This window comes from Megascapheus bottae, chromosome 26 (genome assembly GCF_031878675.1).
Source record: "Megascapheus bottae isolate mThoBot1 chromosome 26, mThoBot2.hap1, whole genome shotgun sequence".
In the NCBI taxonomy this organism is placed as follows: Eukaryota; Metazoa; Chordata; class Mammalia; order Rodentia; family Geomyidae; genus Megascapheus; species Megascapheus bottae.
In genome coordinates, this window is record NC_143534.1 from 21,594,009 (window position 1) to 21,612,123 (window position 18,115).

The 18,115-nt window shown below is 41.4% G+C and overlaps 1 protein-coding gene across 6 annotated transcripts in view; it reads right to left on the reverse strand.

Moving 5' to 3' along the window:
* Window positions 1-17,893, reverse strand: part of Nrp1 (neuropilin 1) — a 148,569-nt gene extending 130,676 nt beyond the window's left edge. For 3 of the 6 annotated variants that reach the window (XM_090319119.1, XM_090319116.1, XM_090319118.1), the window contains exons 1-2: window positions 16,871-17,435; window positions 13,112-13,286 (exon numbers count right to left, since the gene is read on the reverse strand). In XM_090319119.1, the coding sequence (XP_090175245.1) occupies window positions 13,112-13,286; window positions 16,871-16,949 (254 nt within the window). In that variant the 5' untranslated portion in view covers window positions 16,950-17,435. Of the gene's footprint in view, window positions 1-13,111; window positions 13,287-16,870; window positions 17,436-17,711; window positions 17,811-17,876 lie in introns of those variants that run through there. The other 3 variants (XM_090319115.1, XM_090319114.1, XM_090319113.1) reach the window with 3 other exon arrangements.
* Between the last annotated feature and the right edge of the window lie 222 nt (window positions 17,894-18,115).

An 18,115-nucleotide genomic window follows, 5' to 3' on the forward strand; every position in this document is an offset into this window, starting at 1 on the left:
TATACGTTTTTTTCAAAGATTTTACTTGATCACCGTGTGCCAGATGAGCAAGTGGGAAAAGACCTGATGGATATCAGTTGGTCATTTCACTTTAGCAAATATTAACTAAGCACTTACTACCCAAAGCACCATGTTAAGTTCTGCGAGTAGCAGATAATGCCTAGCACTGTTTACAATTACCGTGTGATATAGTGAGTAGTTGAAGACTATGCATGATTAGGGCATAATACAGAATGCCAAAAGGAGCATAAATACCACATAAGTGTGTTTCTAGAGGGTATGAGAAAACAGAAAGAGAGACATTAGCATCTGATCATCAAAAGGACCTCATGAAGGAAGCAGCCGCTGAGCAGGAATGAGGCTATTATGCAACAATGCATCAATCAACTCTTTAGCAGGGAGATGTAGGAAGGCAAGTTTAAAGAACTGTTAATACTTAATTAAACTATGTACAAGAAAGAAAGCCTGAGAGATGGGTGAAACCAAGCCGAGAAAGGCTGCGAGCTCAAACAGAACCAAGGAAATGCTTCTAAGCAGAGGTCAAGAAGAAAGAAAGAAAGACATTTTAGGAGGTCAATATTATGTACCAAGAACAGGTTAAAAGGTGGATGATCGTAACAAAATGTAACAGAAAAGCCCTGAGAGAGCTTCTATATGATCAATGTGCAGTCTTAGAACTGACTGGATTAGAGACTAGGAGATATTATAATTATACAAAGTTTGGATGAACAAGTAATGAAGGAATCAGTAAGACAAAGAGAAAAGGCAAGGGGGCGTATGGTAACATGCATTTATAATCCCAGCATTTACGAGACTGAGGCAGGAAGATTGTGAGTTTGAGATCTGAATAGCTGTACAGCAAGATGGTGTTGCAAAATAAAAACAACACACACAGAGAGACAGACAGAAATTTCAAAATGTGGTATTTTTCTCTTGTAGAGATGATTGATCATCTATCTTGGTAGTAAATATTATCTAGAATGTATTTGGAAATCGGAAGTCATTTGAATCTTAAGTGCATAAAATCTAAAAGAATGGTAAGTGATTGGAGAAGTGGATGGAAAGCCATGATGTGAAGAACCAGGAGATGCAGGGGAGTGCCAAGCAATGATAGGTAAAGAGTAGGCAACTTTGAGCCATATGACATAAAGGCTGGAGATATTAGGGCCATGCAATGACAATGGCTTGGAGAATGAGAACAGCAAATCAAGAATGGCATTGGTCAGTCAGTTTCAATAGAGGAAACAGAACCTAAGGCACATTAGAGCTCTGTAGTACAGTTACTACTCTCATGCTGGCTGGGGTGGTGATGGTAAGAAACATCAAGGAAAATTTCTGTTGTATGTAAAGGAAAAAAGTCCTACAGAACCCTTTCAATTCAAAAGATACCGAAGTAAGGAGAGCAAATTTCTTCTGCTGGAGCTCTTAGCCTCCACCTGTATCATTTCAAAGAAAAATGGACTCCAGAGTCAAAGAACCACAGATACAATTTATGTCATCCAAGACCATTCATAAAGTTGAGAAAAGAGGGAGGATAAACATAGTCATCTCTGTGAAGATTTCAAGATTCTTCCTGCAGGCATATTGTGATGATACTAAGAATTCCTCCCTTCACTAGTGGAAAATCTCTCATCAACAGAAATGGCATGGAGTAGAGGGTAAGGTTAAAAGGCCTGGGCTCCAGGAACAAAGAGGAAAGAAGATAGCATAGCATAGATAAATCATCAGCTTCAAGCACTTATTTTCTGATAACCTTTCCTCATTCATCTATACCCATCTACTAAACCCATATGTTTCCATTTATTGGGAACCAGTATGGAATCACTGGTCAAATGGAGAAGGAATAGTTACCAAATATTGGTGGCTGCCTTGCTCTTGGCTGATTTCCTCTCTGAATGCATTGAGGCACATAGTTCCAAGCCTTCAGGCACATCATGATTATTTGTGTTATTATCAAGTTAGTGACACTGAGAACGTATCCGCCATAAGACTTTTCCAGACTCTCCACCCATCTAAGATTTTTAGATACGTTCAGTTGTAACACAGTCCACTTATTACAAGAATATCCAGAAATTCCTGCTGGTTGAACCCCTGCTGTGTACTAGATGCTATCTCTTTTGTGGACATGTGCACTGCTTTTGAAATATTTGCAAGTGTCGCCTCCTGAGGATGTAGATGTTATTGTTTACCGTCTGAATTTATTTTAAGAAACAAAACCTACGGATGCCCTTCCTGTTGTACTAGTACCTAGGCTTTATTTAACATACTCTCTTGTTCTCAGAAAATGTTTCCACCTCCAAGATCTCATCAACATCATGTTCCTCAGAGAGGTAGAGGAAGGAAGGCAGTCCTGTTTCTGAAAGAGACAGAAAAGATGAATAACAACTCTGGACTGGCTCTGTTCCTCAACCAGATGCGGAGACAGGTAGTTTGGTTCTGGATGTCTCGCCCTCAGCTGTGCTGTGTGTCACGTTAAAGCAGCATTATTAACTATGTCATAATCATACCATTCATATAATTGGGACTCAGCCCATATGACCTAGCTCCTGTCTCACAGATGGGAATGAATGGGAGAGGTGCAATTATAACCCTTGTCCTCAGTTCTCATGGGAACCCCTGTTCACAGGGAGCTGTAAACAGGGTCCCCTGATGATCAAGAGTCCCCAGTTTGCACTAATGAAGCAACACACACATCAGGGAGAATGCCAGAGTCAGAGGAAAATGGGAATGGGTTCTGGAGGTCTGAACCAACTGATATTAAGGCACAAGGAAACTGGCACTGAGACAAAGAGCAAAGGAAATGCAAATCTTTTTCCTAGAGAAAAACTGAAGGAAATGAAGAGAAGGGGAAAGGAAAGAAAGAAAAAAGAGAGGAGGAAAAAGAAGAAAAGGAGAAGAAAGGAGAAAAGAAGAGATGGGGAGAGGGGAGAAGAGGGAAGGAGATTTGGGTGAGAGAAGAGAAGAGGAAGAGAGGAGAGGAGAGGAGAGGAGAGGAGAGGAGAGAAGAAGGAAAGGGAAGGGAAAAGGAGGAGGAAGGAAAAGGAGAGAGAACAGAATAGGACAAGACGGGAAAAGGGAGGGGAAAGGAAGAAGAGAGAGAAGAAACAAAAGAAAGGAAAGAAAATTTCAGGGGCTGGGAATGTGGTTTACCAGGGCAGAGTGCTTGCCGAGCATGCACAAAGAAAGCCCCGGGTTCGATTCTTCAACACGACATAAGCAGAAAAAGCAGGGAATTGGCACTGTGGCTCAAGTGGTAGAGTGCTAGCTTCAAGCAAAAAGCAGCTCGGGGACAGTGCTCAAGCCTTGAGTTCAAGCCCCATGACTAGAAAAAATAATTAAATCCCTACTAACACACACACACACACACACACACACACACACACACACACACACACACACACACACAGCTCTGTTCTTAGCCTTTTGTCATCCCTCATAAAAAATAAAATTAAGGCTCTTACAGAACATTTTTGAGATATTAGGGGCTTTAAAAGTATCAGAGCTGAAAAGTATTCCAAGCTCCTGAGCTCAACTTGGCCACAGATTGCATACATTATCCCACAGTGGCTGCTTCTCTGTCTGACAACACTGGTGTATCTAAATTCCCTGAGTACAAAAGTATCACTCCTATCTCTATATCCAAGTGACTGCCTGCCACTCAGACAAAATTATCATTTTACCAGCATCAAAATGATCTGTTTCCCTTTAAATATTGTGTGTTGTTTTCCACATTGTCTCCCCTAAGCCAGACGGGAGGTGAGGAAATCATACTTTTTACATTGATACTCTTCATAATTCAGATTTCCATTTCCATTTACATTCCAGTTATTGCATTGAACTGGTGGGGTTGTGATGGTAAAGATTAAGGTTAGGATGTGGTTTCTGCCTTAGTGACATTCACCAGCCAACAAGGAAATAAATGCTGACCTGCCCAGTTACAATGAAGACTGTTCAGAGATGTGTGTTGACTGTTTGACTGCAAATGCAAACAGGGTGGGATGACTGGAAGATAATAGAGTGTCATGTTAGGTAAGACTGATGATTTCTATAGGCTGTCCTTTTCTCCAGAGGGAGCAGCAAGCTAAAAACTTAAAAAATGTATTCATTTTTTAAAAGAATGTATTAACGTTGATTTTTACATCATATTTTAAATGACAAGTTTAACATACAAGTATTCCAGAAGGATTCATGTCTTCATTTTGATCATCTGTTTCAATGTTTTTTTTTAATTTTATGTAGCATTTATTTTCTTTTCTGTATTTATTGTAATTAATATAAGGGTTAAATTATATTCACCAGATAGAAGGTGCATTACTTCATATACATTGATACCCCTTTTCATGTTTTTGCCCCATTTCCTTCCCCCCGCCCTGCCTCTCCTCTGGGGCTTGAAATCAGGATTTGGGTGCTGGCCTTGAGCTTCTTTTGCACATTCCAGACACAGCTCTTCATCTGACTTTTTTGGTAGTGTTTGGTGGAGATAAGAGTCTCACAGACATTCCTGCCTGTGATGGTTTTAAATTGCAATCTTCAAATCTCAGGCTCCTGAGCTACTGGTGCCTGGTTTCTCAACATTTTTCCTTTTTTTGACAAATTGCCTATTTTTTTAAAATTTTTTAAATCTATTACCCGTAAGGGATTTCATTTTGGCATATTAGTTTGTGAGGACAATGTTTCTTGATCAATGTCCCCTTTTCATCCTTTCCCTTCATCACTCAATCCTCTCAATTTATTGTACTCGGTTTTCACATACGTATATTGAATATTTCAAGTGCTCGAATTTTTTAATTTATTTTTCTCAGACTAAATGAGGGTTTTTTTGCCATATCTTAATATTTTTCCTGATTGCTTGTAACTTACAAAACAACTGCCCTGCTCAGAGAATCCAGTGGTTGAAGTCAGAGAAAGACTTGGAATTGTGACAAGATTGGTCTTTACTATGGCTGATTGTTGTTAAGAAACATGAGAACTTGAATGAGACATTTCGCTTCTTCTTTCAGGCCAGGACTGGGAGTTCTCTTTGTGACATGCCAGACTATCACAGAAGCCACTAGTAATCACCTCCAACCTGGCCTGGGGTGCCTGTACAAAGTATCTTCCCAGATAAAAACAAAATACTTTGGAGCATCTGTTTTTTCTCAAAAATCACCCCTCTGTTTCTCATCAGAAGCCAATGCCTGGGTCAACATTCCGAACTAACCCTTTCAAGAATCACAGTAGCCAATGCAAGTATCTAACTCACAGGAATAGGATTGTTAAGAGTACAAATCTTTCCCTGGTATTTGCCAGAGATTAAGTAAACAAGCAGTACTTAAAAAGTAAACCCACTTTGCTAGTGGGATTAAATCTGGATGTGGCTACTATCTCATTCTTCCTTTTAACCAGTTGCATAAATCAAACCCATGTGTTGCTGCCTGGTGGTCAGACTCTAAATAAATGTCGTATTAATAGCCCTTGTTTTGTGTTTTCAACTTCCATCAACCAAAGGGACTGGAATTCAGATATTTCTGTGTCAGGGTTTCCATTCCTAAATTAAGAAGAGTTTTGCCAGAGTGGGCAATCCTTATTAGGGTGGTAGTCTCTTTTATGAGAGATAGTTCACAGAAGAAAATGGCTTAGTGTCTTGATGGACACATACTGAGGGATCTAACTTTTACAGCTATCTAGAATTATTCCTTCCAAATATTTTATAATTACTGAAATTAAAGGAGAAAGACACCAGGCCAATTATAAGACATAGAATACAGATTCCAGCTGGATGAGAAGGCATAATATGTTTTAAGGCCAGAGTTCTCTAGAGTAAACTGAGACTTTTTTAAGCAATTGAATTGGCAGAAGCCAAAAGAAGAGTTGTTGGGTGGGTGGGTGGTTGGTTGGTTTGTTTGTTAGCTGTAGGGAGTGGTTTTCCCATGTTTGTCAGCAGAATTCAGCAGAGTTCTGAATGGATATATTCTACTTCCTAACCTGAGTTTTTCAGATAGTTTATTCTGAGACTAAGTTATTTTAACCATAAGACAGTACATATTGACCTAGATCTTTGATACAGGCCAATCCACCACAAATCTGCAGGACAAAACTTCCTTTGAGGTGCTCTAAATTGAGATGGCACTGATTCTTATAATCAGGATTGATTCCAAACACCCAATTAAAAGGCTTCTGGAACCTAATCTGATCACTAATCTTGTCTTTCCTTTAGACCCAATTATCAGCCTTGATGAACACTGCAACGGCAAATTAGTTACATTTAGTTTTTTAGTCCGCTTTCCACACACATATGTGTTTGTGTGATTGCCTTTACTGAAGCATGTCAGTGTGTGTGCAAGATCAAATTTGAAGCTGGAAAGAAAAGAGCTGCGAATACACACATTAGCTGAAGGCATATGTCTAGCTTGGATCAATTTCTTAACTGGTTATGGCCTAAAGAGAACTCTGGTTGGAAATGCCTAATGGTTTCTTCTTTTCCATTACAGAAATATCTTACCAAAACTCCCATGTCAGATTCAAACTTTATCAGGAATGAATAGGGTGGCATCTTTTAACAAGTGATAAATGAAATTATTTTTATTAAATACATGCTTCAATTAAATCAATGTTAATGGGGGAAATAACAAAGGGAGAGCGTAGCTGGGTGTGGGTATCTCATGCTTATAGCTAGCTACTCAGGAGGCTGAACTCTGAGGATCGCAGTTTGAAACCAATGTGGGTAGAAGAGTCTTGAAGCCAACTTGGGTAGAAAAATTTGAGAGATTCTTACCTCCAGTTTACCACCAAAAAGCCAGAGTGGAGCTATAACTCGTAGTAGGGTACTAGCCTTAAGTGAAAAAGCCAACTAAGCTCTTGAGTTCAATTGAACTATTGAAGGGAAGAAAGTAGATAATTATTTGCTTAGGCAGTAAACAATGGTACAGCAGGTGTTGGTCATACTGGTCAAGCAGCAGTTATTGTAGGAACCCTGATTCTTACCTTCCCACCCAATAGTTGTTGATTGAAGATTGGGGGTGAGCCTCTCATGTTGACTATGCAGAATTGGGAAGTAAACCAGAATCTAAGCTAGGAAGAAAGCCAGGGACTGGTGGCTCACACCTGTAATCCTAGCTACTCAGAAAGCTGAGATCGAGGATTATGGTTCAAAGCCAGCCCAGGCAAGAAAGTTGTGAGACTCTTTATCTCCAGTTAACTACCAGAAAACCAGAAGTGGTGCTGTGGCTCAAGTGGTAGAGAGGAAGCCTTGAGCTGAAGAGCTCAGGAACAGTGCCCTGGCCTAGAGTTAAACCCCACGACCCAACCAAAAAACAAAACAAAACAAAACCCAAAAGCACCCCAAAATTCTTATCACCAGTAACCACTAAAAAGCCAAAATTATAGTTATGACTCCAGAGTATTAGCCTTGAACATAATAGCTCAGAGACAGTGCTTAGGCCATAAGATGTTTGTGTGATTGCACACAAAAGGGAATAAAAAAAATGAGGGCTGGGAGTTTGGCCTATAATGGTAGAGTGCTAGCCTGGCATGCACGAAGACCAAGGTTCTATTCCTTGGTACCACATACATACATAAATGCTCTGAGTTGGGGTAAAAAGGAGACAAAAAGGAGAGATGACAAAGCCAAGTTCCAGGCCACAAAGCATCTTGGTCATGTTATGACAGAGCGGAAAGCAAAATCTTGTCCATAAGAAAACCACTCCTGGGCTTTCCCCTCACAACACTGACTTTCAGACTCTTTCCTGGAGTTTCCCATTCATTTTCTTAATGTTTTTAGCCCAATGTCTGTGAAATCTTTATTGCTCCCTCGATGACGACATCCAATCTGAATGTAACCACACACCTCTTGGCTCAGCACTATTTGTCACAAGCCATTATAAATTATCATGCTGATAGTTTGCATTGCTGGGAAACCGGAAACATTTCATAAATTCTAACTACTGTATCAATGGCAGTCTTGTTTATTATACAGATATAAAGTTTTATGACATTCAAGATGCCTGCCTACCTGTGAAGAAAATTTTAGTGGCGCAAGAGAAATTAAGTTCAAGTAAATACTGAAAACTATTTACAATGGCCATGAACATTTCTTTTGGAGAAATACTCAGGTGGCCATTTGTTCCTTTCTTTTCGTGTGTGTGTGTGTGTGTGTGTGTGTGTGTGTGTTTGTGTGTGTGTGTGTGCCTGTACTAGGGCTTGAACTTAGGGCCTTGGTGCTATCCCTTGCTGTGTTTTTGTTTCGTTTTTTTGTTCTTTTGTGCTGTACCAATTTTGAGCCACAGCTCTACTTTCAGGTTTGTACTGGTTAATTGGAAGTGGCCTTTGTTCTATCAGCTAAACATTCACTAGCCAGAAATTCTAGCCCCACTTCAGCCTGGTAGATAGACAGCATTTGAAAGCTATCAGAAACAACTTACAATTTATTTTTTCTAAGGAGGCCCCCCCCCTCACAGCCATTGTGAAACTTATTTTGTAAAGAAAGGTCCATAGTTTGTTTGCTTATGATTTGTGTCTGTCTTTTTGCCTAATCTCCATGAAATAGTCCATGCTGTAAAAAGTTCTGAAATGATGGTGGTTTGCTCCATTATAAACAAAATGAGAAAAATTCAAATGAAAAAAATTCCTCTGTCAAAACTAGTTGGTTGGTCTGTTCAATTATACAGCCACCTCAGGAAAGAATATTCTTTTTCTCAAAGATGTTTATGAGTAAGCAAATGTGCTACTAGGCTGTGGTGGCTCATACCTATAATTCTAGATATTCAAAAAACTAAGATCTGGAGTACTAGAGTTCAAAGCCAGCCTAGGCAAAGACAAGTGTTCAAGATAATAGCCATCAGGCCAGAGGTATATAGCTCAAGTGATACAGCACTAGTGGAACAATTGATAAGTATGAGGCCCTGTGTTCAAATCCACTACTGAAAAAAACAAAGGAAAAGAAGAAGCAAAACCAATTTGATCAGCATTTGATTGAGGTTTCTGTAGATGAATGTTAATATTCAAATATTCCAATTTCACAAGGAAATGGTGCAGAGGGTATTATAAGAGAATTATCCTATTAGTGTATCAATATATTTACTTAGATGTGCAAGTTTCATATTTCCAAATGTTCTAATAATAACCAAGTTGTTAAAAATATCATAATTGGGACAATAACTTATTTGGTAAGGAACCTGAACATTTTACATATGGTTTCCAGATTTGCTATTTCATTTTATCCTACCACAAGCTAACATTATATCCATAAATAAGTAACTTTTACTGCCACTGGATATACACTAGAGTGGAAATAAGGAAATATATTAAATATCTTAAATAAAATTAACAGTTTTTCCTTAATAAGATTAATAACTAAAACCTTGCTGGCTCTCTATGGCTTCCTAAATCTCATTTAATAAACAGCCTAATTTATTTATTTTATTTATTTATTTTTTTTTTGCCAGTCCTGGGCTTGAGCTCAGGGCCTGAGCACTGTCCTTGGATTTTCTCAAGGCTAGAGCTCTACCACTTGAGCCTCAGCACCACTTCTGGCTTTTTTCTATGTATGTGGTACCAAGGAATTGAACCCGGGTCTTCATGCATGCTAGGCAAGCACTTTAACCACTAGGCCAAACTCCCGGCCCCTAAACAGCCTAATGATAAAAATGAAAACAAACTGGCAAAAGATCAAAACTATATATAAAGGAGTCTAATACAAACTTGAAAATCCATAGAAATGTTCTTTACTGTCTACACTTGGTGCCAGTGGCTCACACCTGTAATCCTAGCTACTCAAGAGGTTGAAATCGGAGTATCATAATTCAAAACCAGCTCACACAATAACTACAAAAATCCGGAAGTAAAAGTGTGGCTCAAGTGGTATAGATCCAGCCTTGAGCAAAAGAGCCAAGGGATATAGCACCCAGACCCTGAGTTCAAGACCCAGTACCAGATCATACACACACATCTGGTATTTTCTACTTTTTAAAATATAATATTATTATTCTTATTAAGTTGCTGTACAGAGGGGTTATCATTTTGTAAGTCAGGTAATGAGTACATTTTTTTTAAATGTTACCCCTTACTTTGATTTTTCCAAATTTCTCTCTCCCTTCCCTGCTTATAATTTGCATAGTTCATTTTTCAGAGTGTCTAGAGTATCGTGTTTACATTTGTTCATCCTCCCTCCCTTCTTCCTTCCGTTCCTACAGCCCCCTTTGATCTCTCCCTCAAAAAACGGAAGAGTACAAACAAAACAAAAAGCAAACACAAACAATATCACCACTATCACACCACCACCACCACCACCACCAAAAATCTATGCTTCCATTTCCTAAAATTCATTCGGATCAATAGCATTTTAGATGTTTAGAGGCGTTTGGGTTCTTCCTCTAAGGGTATCTCCCTTTATTTTCCACTTCTTTAAGGAATTCTAGAGCGGTGGTTCTGCTCACATCCTTATAAAAGTAGACTGTAACCTTGATTGTATGAAATCAGCCTGAAAATTCACAGAAGGGCATGTCTCAATTAATTCCCCTTACATATTGAAATTATTGGAATTATTTACCGATTAGTTTTTTTTTTAAAGATTAATAGCAACTCTTGAAAACAACACAGAGCTTTTCATGAGTCTAATCACTATTAGTTCCACCAGACTATATCAGTCTTTCACTGGCCAGGAAATGACACCTTCACAGGAAAAGCAGTCACAGTTGTGACAATTAAGAAATCACTTTGGAGCAAACAAGCAGATAAAACCTCACAAACAAAAAAGGCCTCCAAAACCTCACCATCATTTTTATAGAGGCAATCTCCTTAGATGGTTATTCTTTTGAATATCTTGCTGGTAACAAGGACTTTGTTTCATTCTAGTCCGTTGTGATTGTCCTTTATCTTACTTTTCAAAGCAAAGAAAACTGACTGGAAAGGTGCTCCTCCAATCTTGACAAATCTGTCCTACATCCTTAAATGACACAGTGTTTTAAGGCTGATAGCACATATATACTTTATGTTATTACCTATTCAAGTAACTTCCCATCCAAACTTCTACGCCATTTGTATACACAACCTGGCTTATACCAGCTTTCAAGTAGTACTCACCTCAAGTGGGGAGTTTGAAATTGACTGTGGTTTTGGTAGTTACACCATTGAAATAGGCAAAAGTTATCAGTCTGAACTTAACCCATTCCCTCCCAAGAGCCACGCGCTTAATATTCATTATCACACCACTGCTAATCACTAGTGATCATTCTCAACTCTTTATTCAACTACACAAATACATGGCTGTAATTTTACAGCCAGAAACAAATAAGTATGTGTTTACTAAAAAATAGGAAGTTATTTTTAGAATAATATTAATTGTTCATGCTTTGGCAGTTTCCTTCAGCAGTTTCAGCATTGTCAAAAAGCAAACACAAACATAAGTAAAACAGAAGACAAATCTCTAACTTGTCTAAGTGATTGACACTGTAAAAATTATGATAAAGAATGCTAGTGAGCAGAAAGTGTAGCTCTGGGTTCAGTCCCCAGACACACACACACACACACACACACACACACACACACACACACACACACACACACACACACACAATGCAATACCCATTTCCTAGCAGGAAGCAAAACATTCTATTAATGATAACTTCCATCGAAGATTAAAAAGTCAATACAATACAATGCCCCCAAAGCACTTCTGTCTGAGTCATAGAAAAAAAAAAGATTGCATTGAAATCATAGTAATTTTTGTTGCTTTGTAATATATGCTGAATATTTGGAATGGATTTAGGTTAATTCTCTAGAAATCAACATGTTGAAGTGAGATAATCTCACTTCTCTGATCATGGAGAACTAGTTTACTTTCACAAAGTCAACAGGTTGCTGAGAAATTCCTAAAAATGGGGACAATCTCAAATTATTCTGTGCTTCACTCAATTCAAATTGAGTATCTTTGAGAATGAATGCGTCTGCAAAATGTTTATTCCAGTAGAAGTAGTTGGTTACAGATTTTACTTACAATTCTGTCAAAATGAATTCTGTCAACACTTGCAAAAATACATGACTACTGTTCATTTTCAATAAAATATCAATATTTGGGTTCATCTCTAAAGACTTTGCTATAGAAAGCACAGCTTTGTGGAGAAGACAGAGATGTGTTCTTCTGGGTATCAAGAGAGATAAGCAAATATGGATATTAGTGGATTGCTACACAATTCAAAACCAATTCAAAATTAGCAACCATACACCAGTCCTGTCAAATAAAGGAAGTGACAATCTTTTAGATATACGTAAACCAATATTTAGTAACTTAACAACAGAGAAAGACTAAGGAAGATAAAACACATTTATAAGTTTCCATTGTATTCATTGTGTATTAACAATTATTTTCTGTCTTTTTATTTTTTTGTCAGTTGTGAGGCTTGGACTCTGGGCCTGCTCAGCTCAAAGCTGCCAACATACCCCTTGAGCCACAGTGCCGCTTCCGGTTGTCTAGTGGTCTCATGGTCTTTATTGCCCGGGCTGGCTTTGAACCATGATCCTCAGATCTCAGCCTCCTGAGTAGCTAGGATTACAGGTGTGAGCCACTGCTCCCAGCAATTTTTTCTATCATTTTCTTAGAATTCATCTACTACTGTCAAAACTTCATGTAATTTAACCTACATATTTTTACTTGCAATCTCCTATTTTCATGTCAAACTGTGTCTACTAATATGATGTAGTCCTAAAAGCAGGAAATGTACCACATATTTCTTTCAAAAATATCTACCCTCGACATCTGTGAATAATGTATATTGGTGACCCGGGATATTTAAGAAAACTGCAAGAAAGTGTTTGGCTTTCTAATTCTTCAAGCCCTTTCCAGAAAGAAAAGAACAAGGTACACATACATTTCTCAGCAAAGGATTGCCCAAACCCAAAGTATCAACAGAAAAGAGCCCGGGAGGTTACACATTTAAATGTAATCTTCCTAGTTTGGAGAACTCAGAAATCACTTTGCATAATTTAATTTTAAATTGTTGACATATGATCTGGCCTAAACAGGAATCCCTTCCCGGATCCACTTACAGTCTACATAGTAAGCACAGGATTTCCCCTCATAGACATCTGCAACCACTAGATGGTGCTGTGGTGCCCCATTCCAAACGATCTGACTTACTTGCAGTCCCTGTCCTCTAAGTCGAAGTGGGGGTTGAAGTTGATCATAATTCTCTGGTATGGATCTGGAGCCTGAATCAGCCATTCACATTTTTCACTTGGATGGTAAGAGTGAGGATAACCGGGAGATGTCAGGTACCCAGGGCTTTCAATTTTTATAGTCCCTCCACACTTCTCTGAAATAAAATAATAATAAAAATAAGAACATTTCAGTAAATCTTTCACTGACCACTAAGGTATTCTAGGCTGTATATCTACACATAACCAGTCTGGCAAACATTCCATAACCTTTTCAGAGGAGTTCTAATAGGTCACCACAAATCCTTGAGAGTTACACCCCACTCAGGAACACTCTTTGATCTTGTGGAGGACAGATTGAGAAAGCTGATTGAGATTTGGGAACAGTCACCCACCCCCAAAGTTCCTTCCCAAAGAAAAAGTCTTCTAGCATTAAACACATTAAATCCCCTCAATTGATGTTAACATGGTCTCCTGGGAGTTTCTGCTAGACTTAATTATCCCCCAAGAAGTGTAATCACATTAAGTAGCAAGTTCTAAGTGGAAGGTAACTAAGATGCTGCTCGGACCCCTTGTGTGGCTTTTGATGATAAGCCTGGCCTGTGTCATCAGTGGGGATTGTCTTCCTAAGCTTTGATTGGCTTGAAGCCTAACCTCTTTTGTTGTTGTTTTATCTGCCCATAAATCTAAATGATTTTGAGTTATCTCTGCTTTTGAGAGTCAAAGCAACAGGAGAACAAAAAGTGTAGTTGGTGAAGCAGAAATAATTCTGCCTTACTTCTCCAAGTGGCTCTGGAGTCTACATCAAAGTAAGGAGGAAGAAAGAAAAATAAATAGGCACATGGCATTAATTCTAATTATCTAAATGTTGAAGGGAAGGGAACCTCCCACAGTGAGGTCCATGTATCACATATGGTTGAGTTACATTCTCACTCTGGGAAACGTGGTTTGGGGTCTTCATTTAAAAACAAACAAACAAACAAATGCAGGCGTGATTCTCTGAGACTCAAATAAACCAGTCTCTGGGATAGTTTATTTTCAGCATAGGTCCCCATTGTCACATTTTATGATGGACTCCCATTGTCACATTTTATGATGGACTTCATACAAGAGAGCCTCAGCCTGAAATGTTTCCACATTTATTGATGCTTAATTTTCTGCAATAAAAATTTGGTGCATAAACTGTGTAAGAAGACCAGGTATGAAAGCAGTGAAATATATAAGCCTATCAATCACAAATGGTATATATAGATTTTAATATTACATCTAATAGACTCCCTGTGGAAAGGGAATGGCATTCTTTGCTCTCAGCATGAATTTATAAATCTACAGAATTTTATTACAGGAAAACCAGGTCAAATGGAAATGAAAGATGAAGTGCACATCAAAAATGCATAAACCTACATGCATTGCAGAAGTCATTTCCCATAAATTAAAAAGAAGATGGTATAAATTACATTGTTGTATTCAGTTTTAGGTGTTTCTGACTTTCTTTCCTCTGTGGGGTGGGGTAGTCTTATATACATTCCCTTTGAAAAGCTGTAGGCTTTTCAAAAGAAATGGTGTCCTAACAGGGCATTCAGAACCTCAGCTAATGACCATCGTAGACTCATCCGGTTCTTCGGAGACTCGTGCATGATTTTAAGTGGGAAGAAAACTTGGAGAGTCGTCTCATTAAGTCTCCTCTAGTTTTGGTCTCATTAAGTCTCCTCCAGTTGTGTCCAAACGCCATAGCAGTGTCTGGCATCTGTTACAAGAGTGAAATAAAGCAGCCCTGGCTATAGTCACTTGACAGAGCCACTTCAGAAAACAGTTAGGTGGGCTTGGTACCACACCAGAGCTCTTTAATCTGTGACTTCTGAGAAAGTGACAGTGTAATAAGATAATGTGGACTGCTAGACTCCCTGGCTCTGTTAAATCTCTCTAACAGTTGATTAAGAAAGAGCAATTTCTAATGACTCTGGACCATTAGTCCTAAATAAGGTTAATGAATTAATTTAGCAGACACTGGTACTTGGAAGAGGTGAACATGGCTTCAAGAGGGCTGCAGACTTAGGCATTTACTGGCTCTGGTCACTTCAAGCATAGCAACATGGCTTTAGCTAGTCCAGATAGCCAGAGAAAGCCCAGATTCTCAGCATTCCCCAGATTTCTGTTAAGGAAATCAAGAAGTGCGCGCATGTGTGTGTGTGTGTGTGTGTGTGTGTGTGCCTGTGTGTGTGCCTGTGTGTGTGTGTGTGTGTGTGTGGTAAGTATATATATTTATTGAGTGCAGAACCTAAACCTAAAATCTGAAAGCTCTTTGTATTTCCCTTCAAATCCACCCTCTGAATCGTATACTCCCTCATCTTTGACACACACACACACACACACACACACGTACACACGTACATACATAAAATAAGTCTAATCTCAGCACTCATGAAGGACAGAGAATGAAATACTATCATTCTAAAGTCGAATCATTTGGACTCTTTCCATTGCAAGAAATTGTTATTTTATTCCCAGCCAAATGACAGAAAGATGACACCAACTCAGGTTCATTATTACAGCGAACTTCACATTCACAATTTCTAAGTGAATCTGCCTCTTCGCCAGAGTATAGAGAAATGCCACCAACTCCGATTCATTAATAAACTGGATTCCATCTACATTCACAAATTTTTGGCATCTCTTTGGAGAGAACACTGCTCACTACCTGTTTGGGAGAAGTGGGGGGGGGGAGATCTGCTCAAACCAACAAAGCTCAGAAAAGGCACATTAGAGAGAAACTTCCATGCTAAAGATGTGATTTAAATTCCTCGGGTAGGTGCCCCTCCGCTGGCAGTCTCTTATTAAAACAATATACCACAGTCAGTAGTGGATGTTCTTTTCTTCTAATTACTTTGATTGAAGTCTAAGCCAGACCCAAGTAAATATTTGGTCATTAGTTAATAATAATGGTTAAAGATTTATAGTAAAGCTCACGCTCTTGCCTTTTGCTGACTGTACCCAGGAATCCAGACCTGCCTCTCTCCCCAGATCGCGTTTTAGAACACATTATTTAGGTTTACCGGGTATGGCATCTACCAGCTCGGCCATTCATTGACTTAACAATGAGTGGGCTATGAAAAGCTAGGCAGGAGCTTCTGGGTTCGGACTTTTCGGATCTCTGGGTGCCTTCCAAGGTCTAGATCGGGTTCCTTTATGGACACCGAGGTAACTTTCATTCATACTCCAGAGGAGAGGGGGCCGGGGTGAGCCGGCGAGGGAGGGCGGTCCAGCCATCCAGACCAACCGCTGTCCCTGGCGGGCGCCCGGGAGAGGAGTTTAGGGGACTTGAAGAGAACCGGGAAGTTCTCCGGTTATATATATAAGTATGTGTATTATATGCAGATATATTATATGCAGATATATTATATGCATATATATATAAAGTGCTCCTTCACTTTCAGCCGCCACCAGATTATTATTATTTATTTTTTAATGGAGACTCATCTAATTGCCTCTGGGAGGAAATATTATTAAGATAATTGGTGTGTGCCGGTCGGGGTAAGAGGAGGCAGCTCCGGAACCCCCCCTCCCCTTACAAAAGCCAACTTCACCGCCGGGGTTTGGAATCCTCCGGCCTGCCCCCCGGGGTGGTTTGGTTTAATCTGAAGTTTCCACCGCCCGGGCTGCTCCGGTCGAGTCCGGCCGCCGGGTCCTGGCGGGGTTAGGGGGAGCCTCGATCGCGGGTGGGACGCGCGGGGTGGTCACTTACCACTGCGAAAGGCGCCGGCCAAGGCGAGCGCCAGGGCGAGCGCGGCGCCCGCGAGCGGCGGCGGCGGCCCCCGTGCCATCCTCGCGCCCCGGGGCGCACGCGGGCCGGCGCGGTGGGGCCGGGGAGGGTGGGCGCGATGGACCGGGGCTCGATCCGGGAGAGCTTCAACTCCGCCTCCGAGCCGTACGACCGTCCGAGCGCAGCGCAGCGACGCTTCTCGTTTGTGTGTGTGTGTCTTCAAGTCGCCTGCATCCTGTCATTTAGCTCCGATTTCCTCTCCCCTCTCCCACACTTGTTCCTCTTCCAGAAGCCACTGCCCCGGCCATGTCTCAGGGAAAAAAAATAATAATAATAAAAATAAAATAACTGGAAGGGGGGAGGAGGGAAGTAGTCCGACGTACACCAGAGCCAATTTCCAGAAAGTGTGTGTGTGGTGGAGTGGGGAGAAAAATCCGACTTGGTTCTGGCCGGTGAGAAGCCGGAGAGCTGGCGCCCTGGGGAGGTCCGGGCCGTCTGCGAGCCGGATTGGAGCGAGCGAGGAAAAAAGATGAGCGCCAGAGCGAGGAGTTTCACCAACTCCCCCCCTCCTCCCCTCCCCGCCCCCTCCCCTGCCCGAGCCCTCCCTCCGCTCCCTCCTCCCCTCCCTCCCGCCCTCCCTCCACCCAAGCCCCGCCAGCGCTAGCCTGACAGGAGCCCGGGATGGAACAACTTCTCCCCCCCGCGTGTGTCAGTCTGTCTGTCCGTCCGTCTGTCTGCTGGAGACCCTCCAGGGGATCTCCACGCGCGTCTTTGAAGAAGGGACCTGGCGATCCTTGCCAGTCACCGGGTTGGGCTAGCCTACCTCGGGCGTGCTAACTCCGGATCCCCGCGGGCAGAGCTTGGGCAGCTCCCCCGGGGAGAGGAGCGTCTTTGGCGGGGTGCGCCCCGGTGGTGGGGGGGGGATGCTTCCCGCACCCCGCCGCGGGAGGAACGCCCAGGGGCTCCCGGCCACTCCCCACCGGCCCACCTAAGCCCGGAGGCCGGGGAGGGAGGCACTGGGCGTCTCGGGGTGGTCCCGGCGAGGATCTGGGTGGAGTGAGTGAGGGGGAGAACCGCCGAGCTGTGCGAGGGATGGCCGTGTCACTGCCACGTAAAGCCGGGTCACATCGCCCCCGAGCCCGGGTTTCAGTCCCACCTGGACCCGCCACCCGCGCCCGGGCGCGCCAGCCCCGGCGTCCCCCTCTCCGCGCCCCAGAGCTCCGGGCG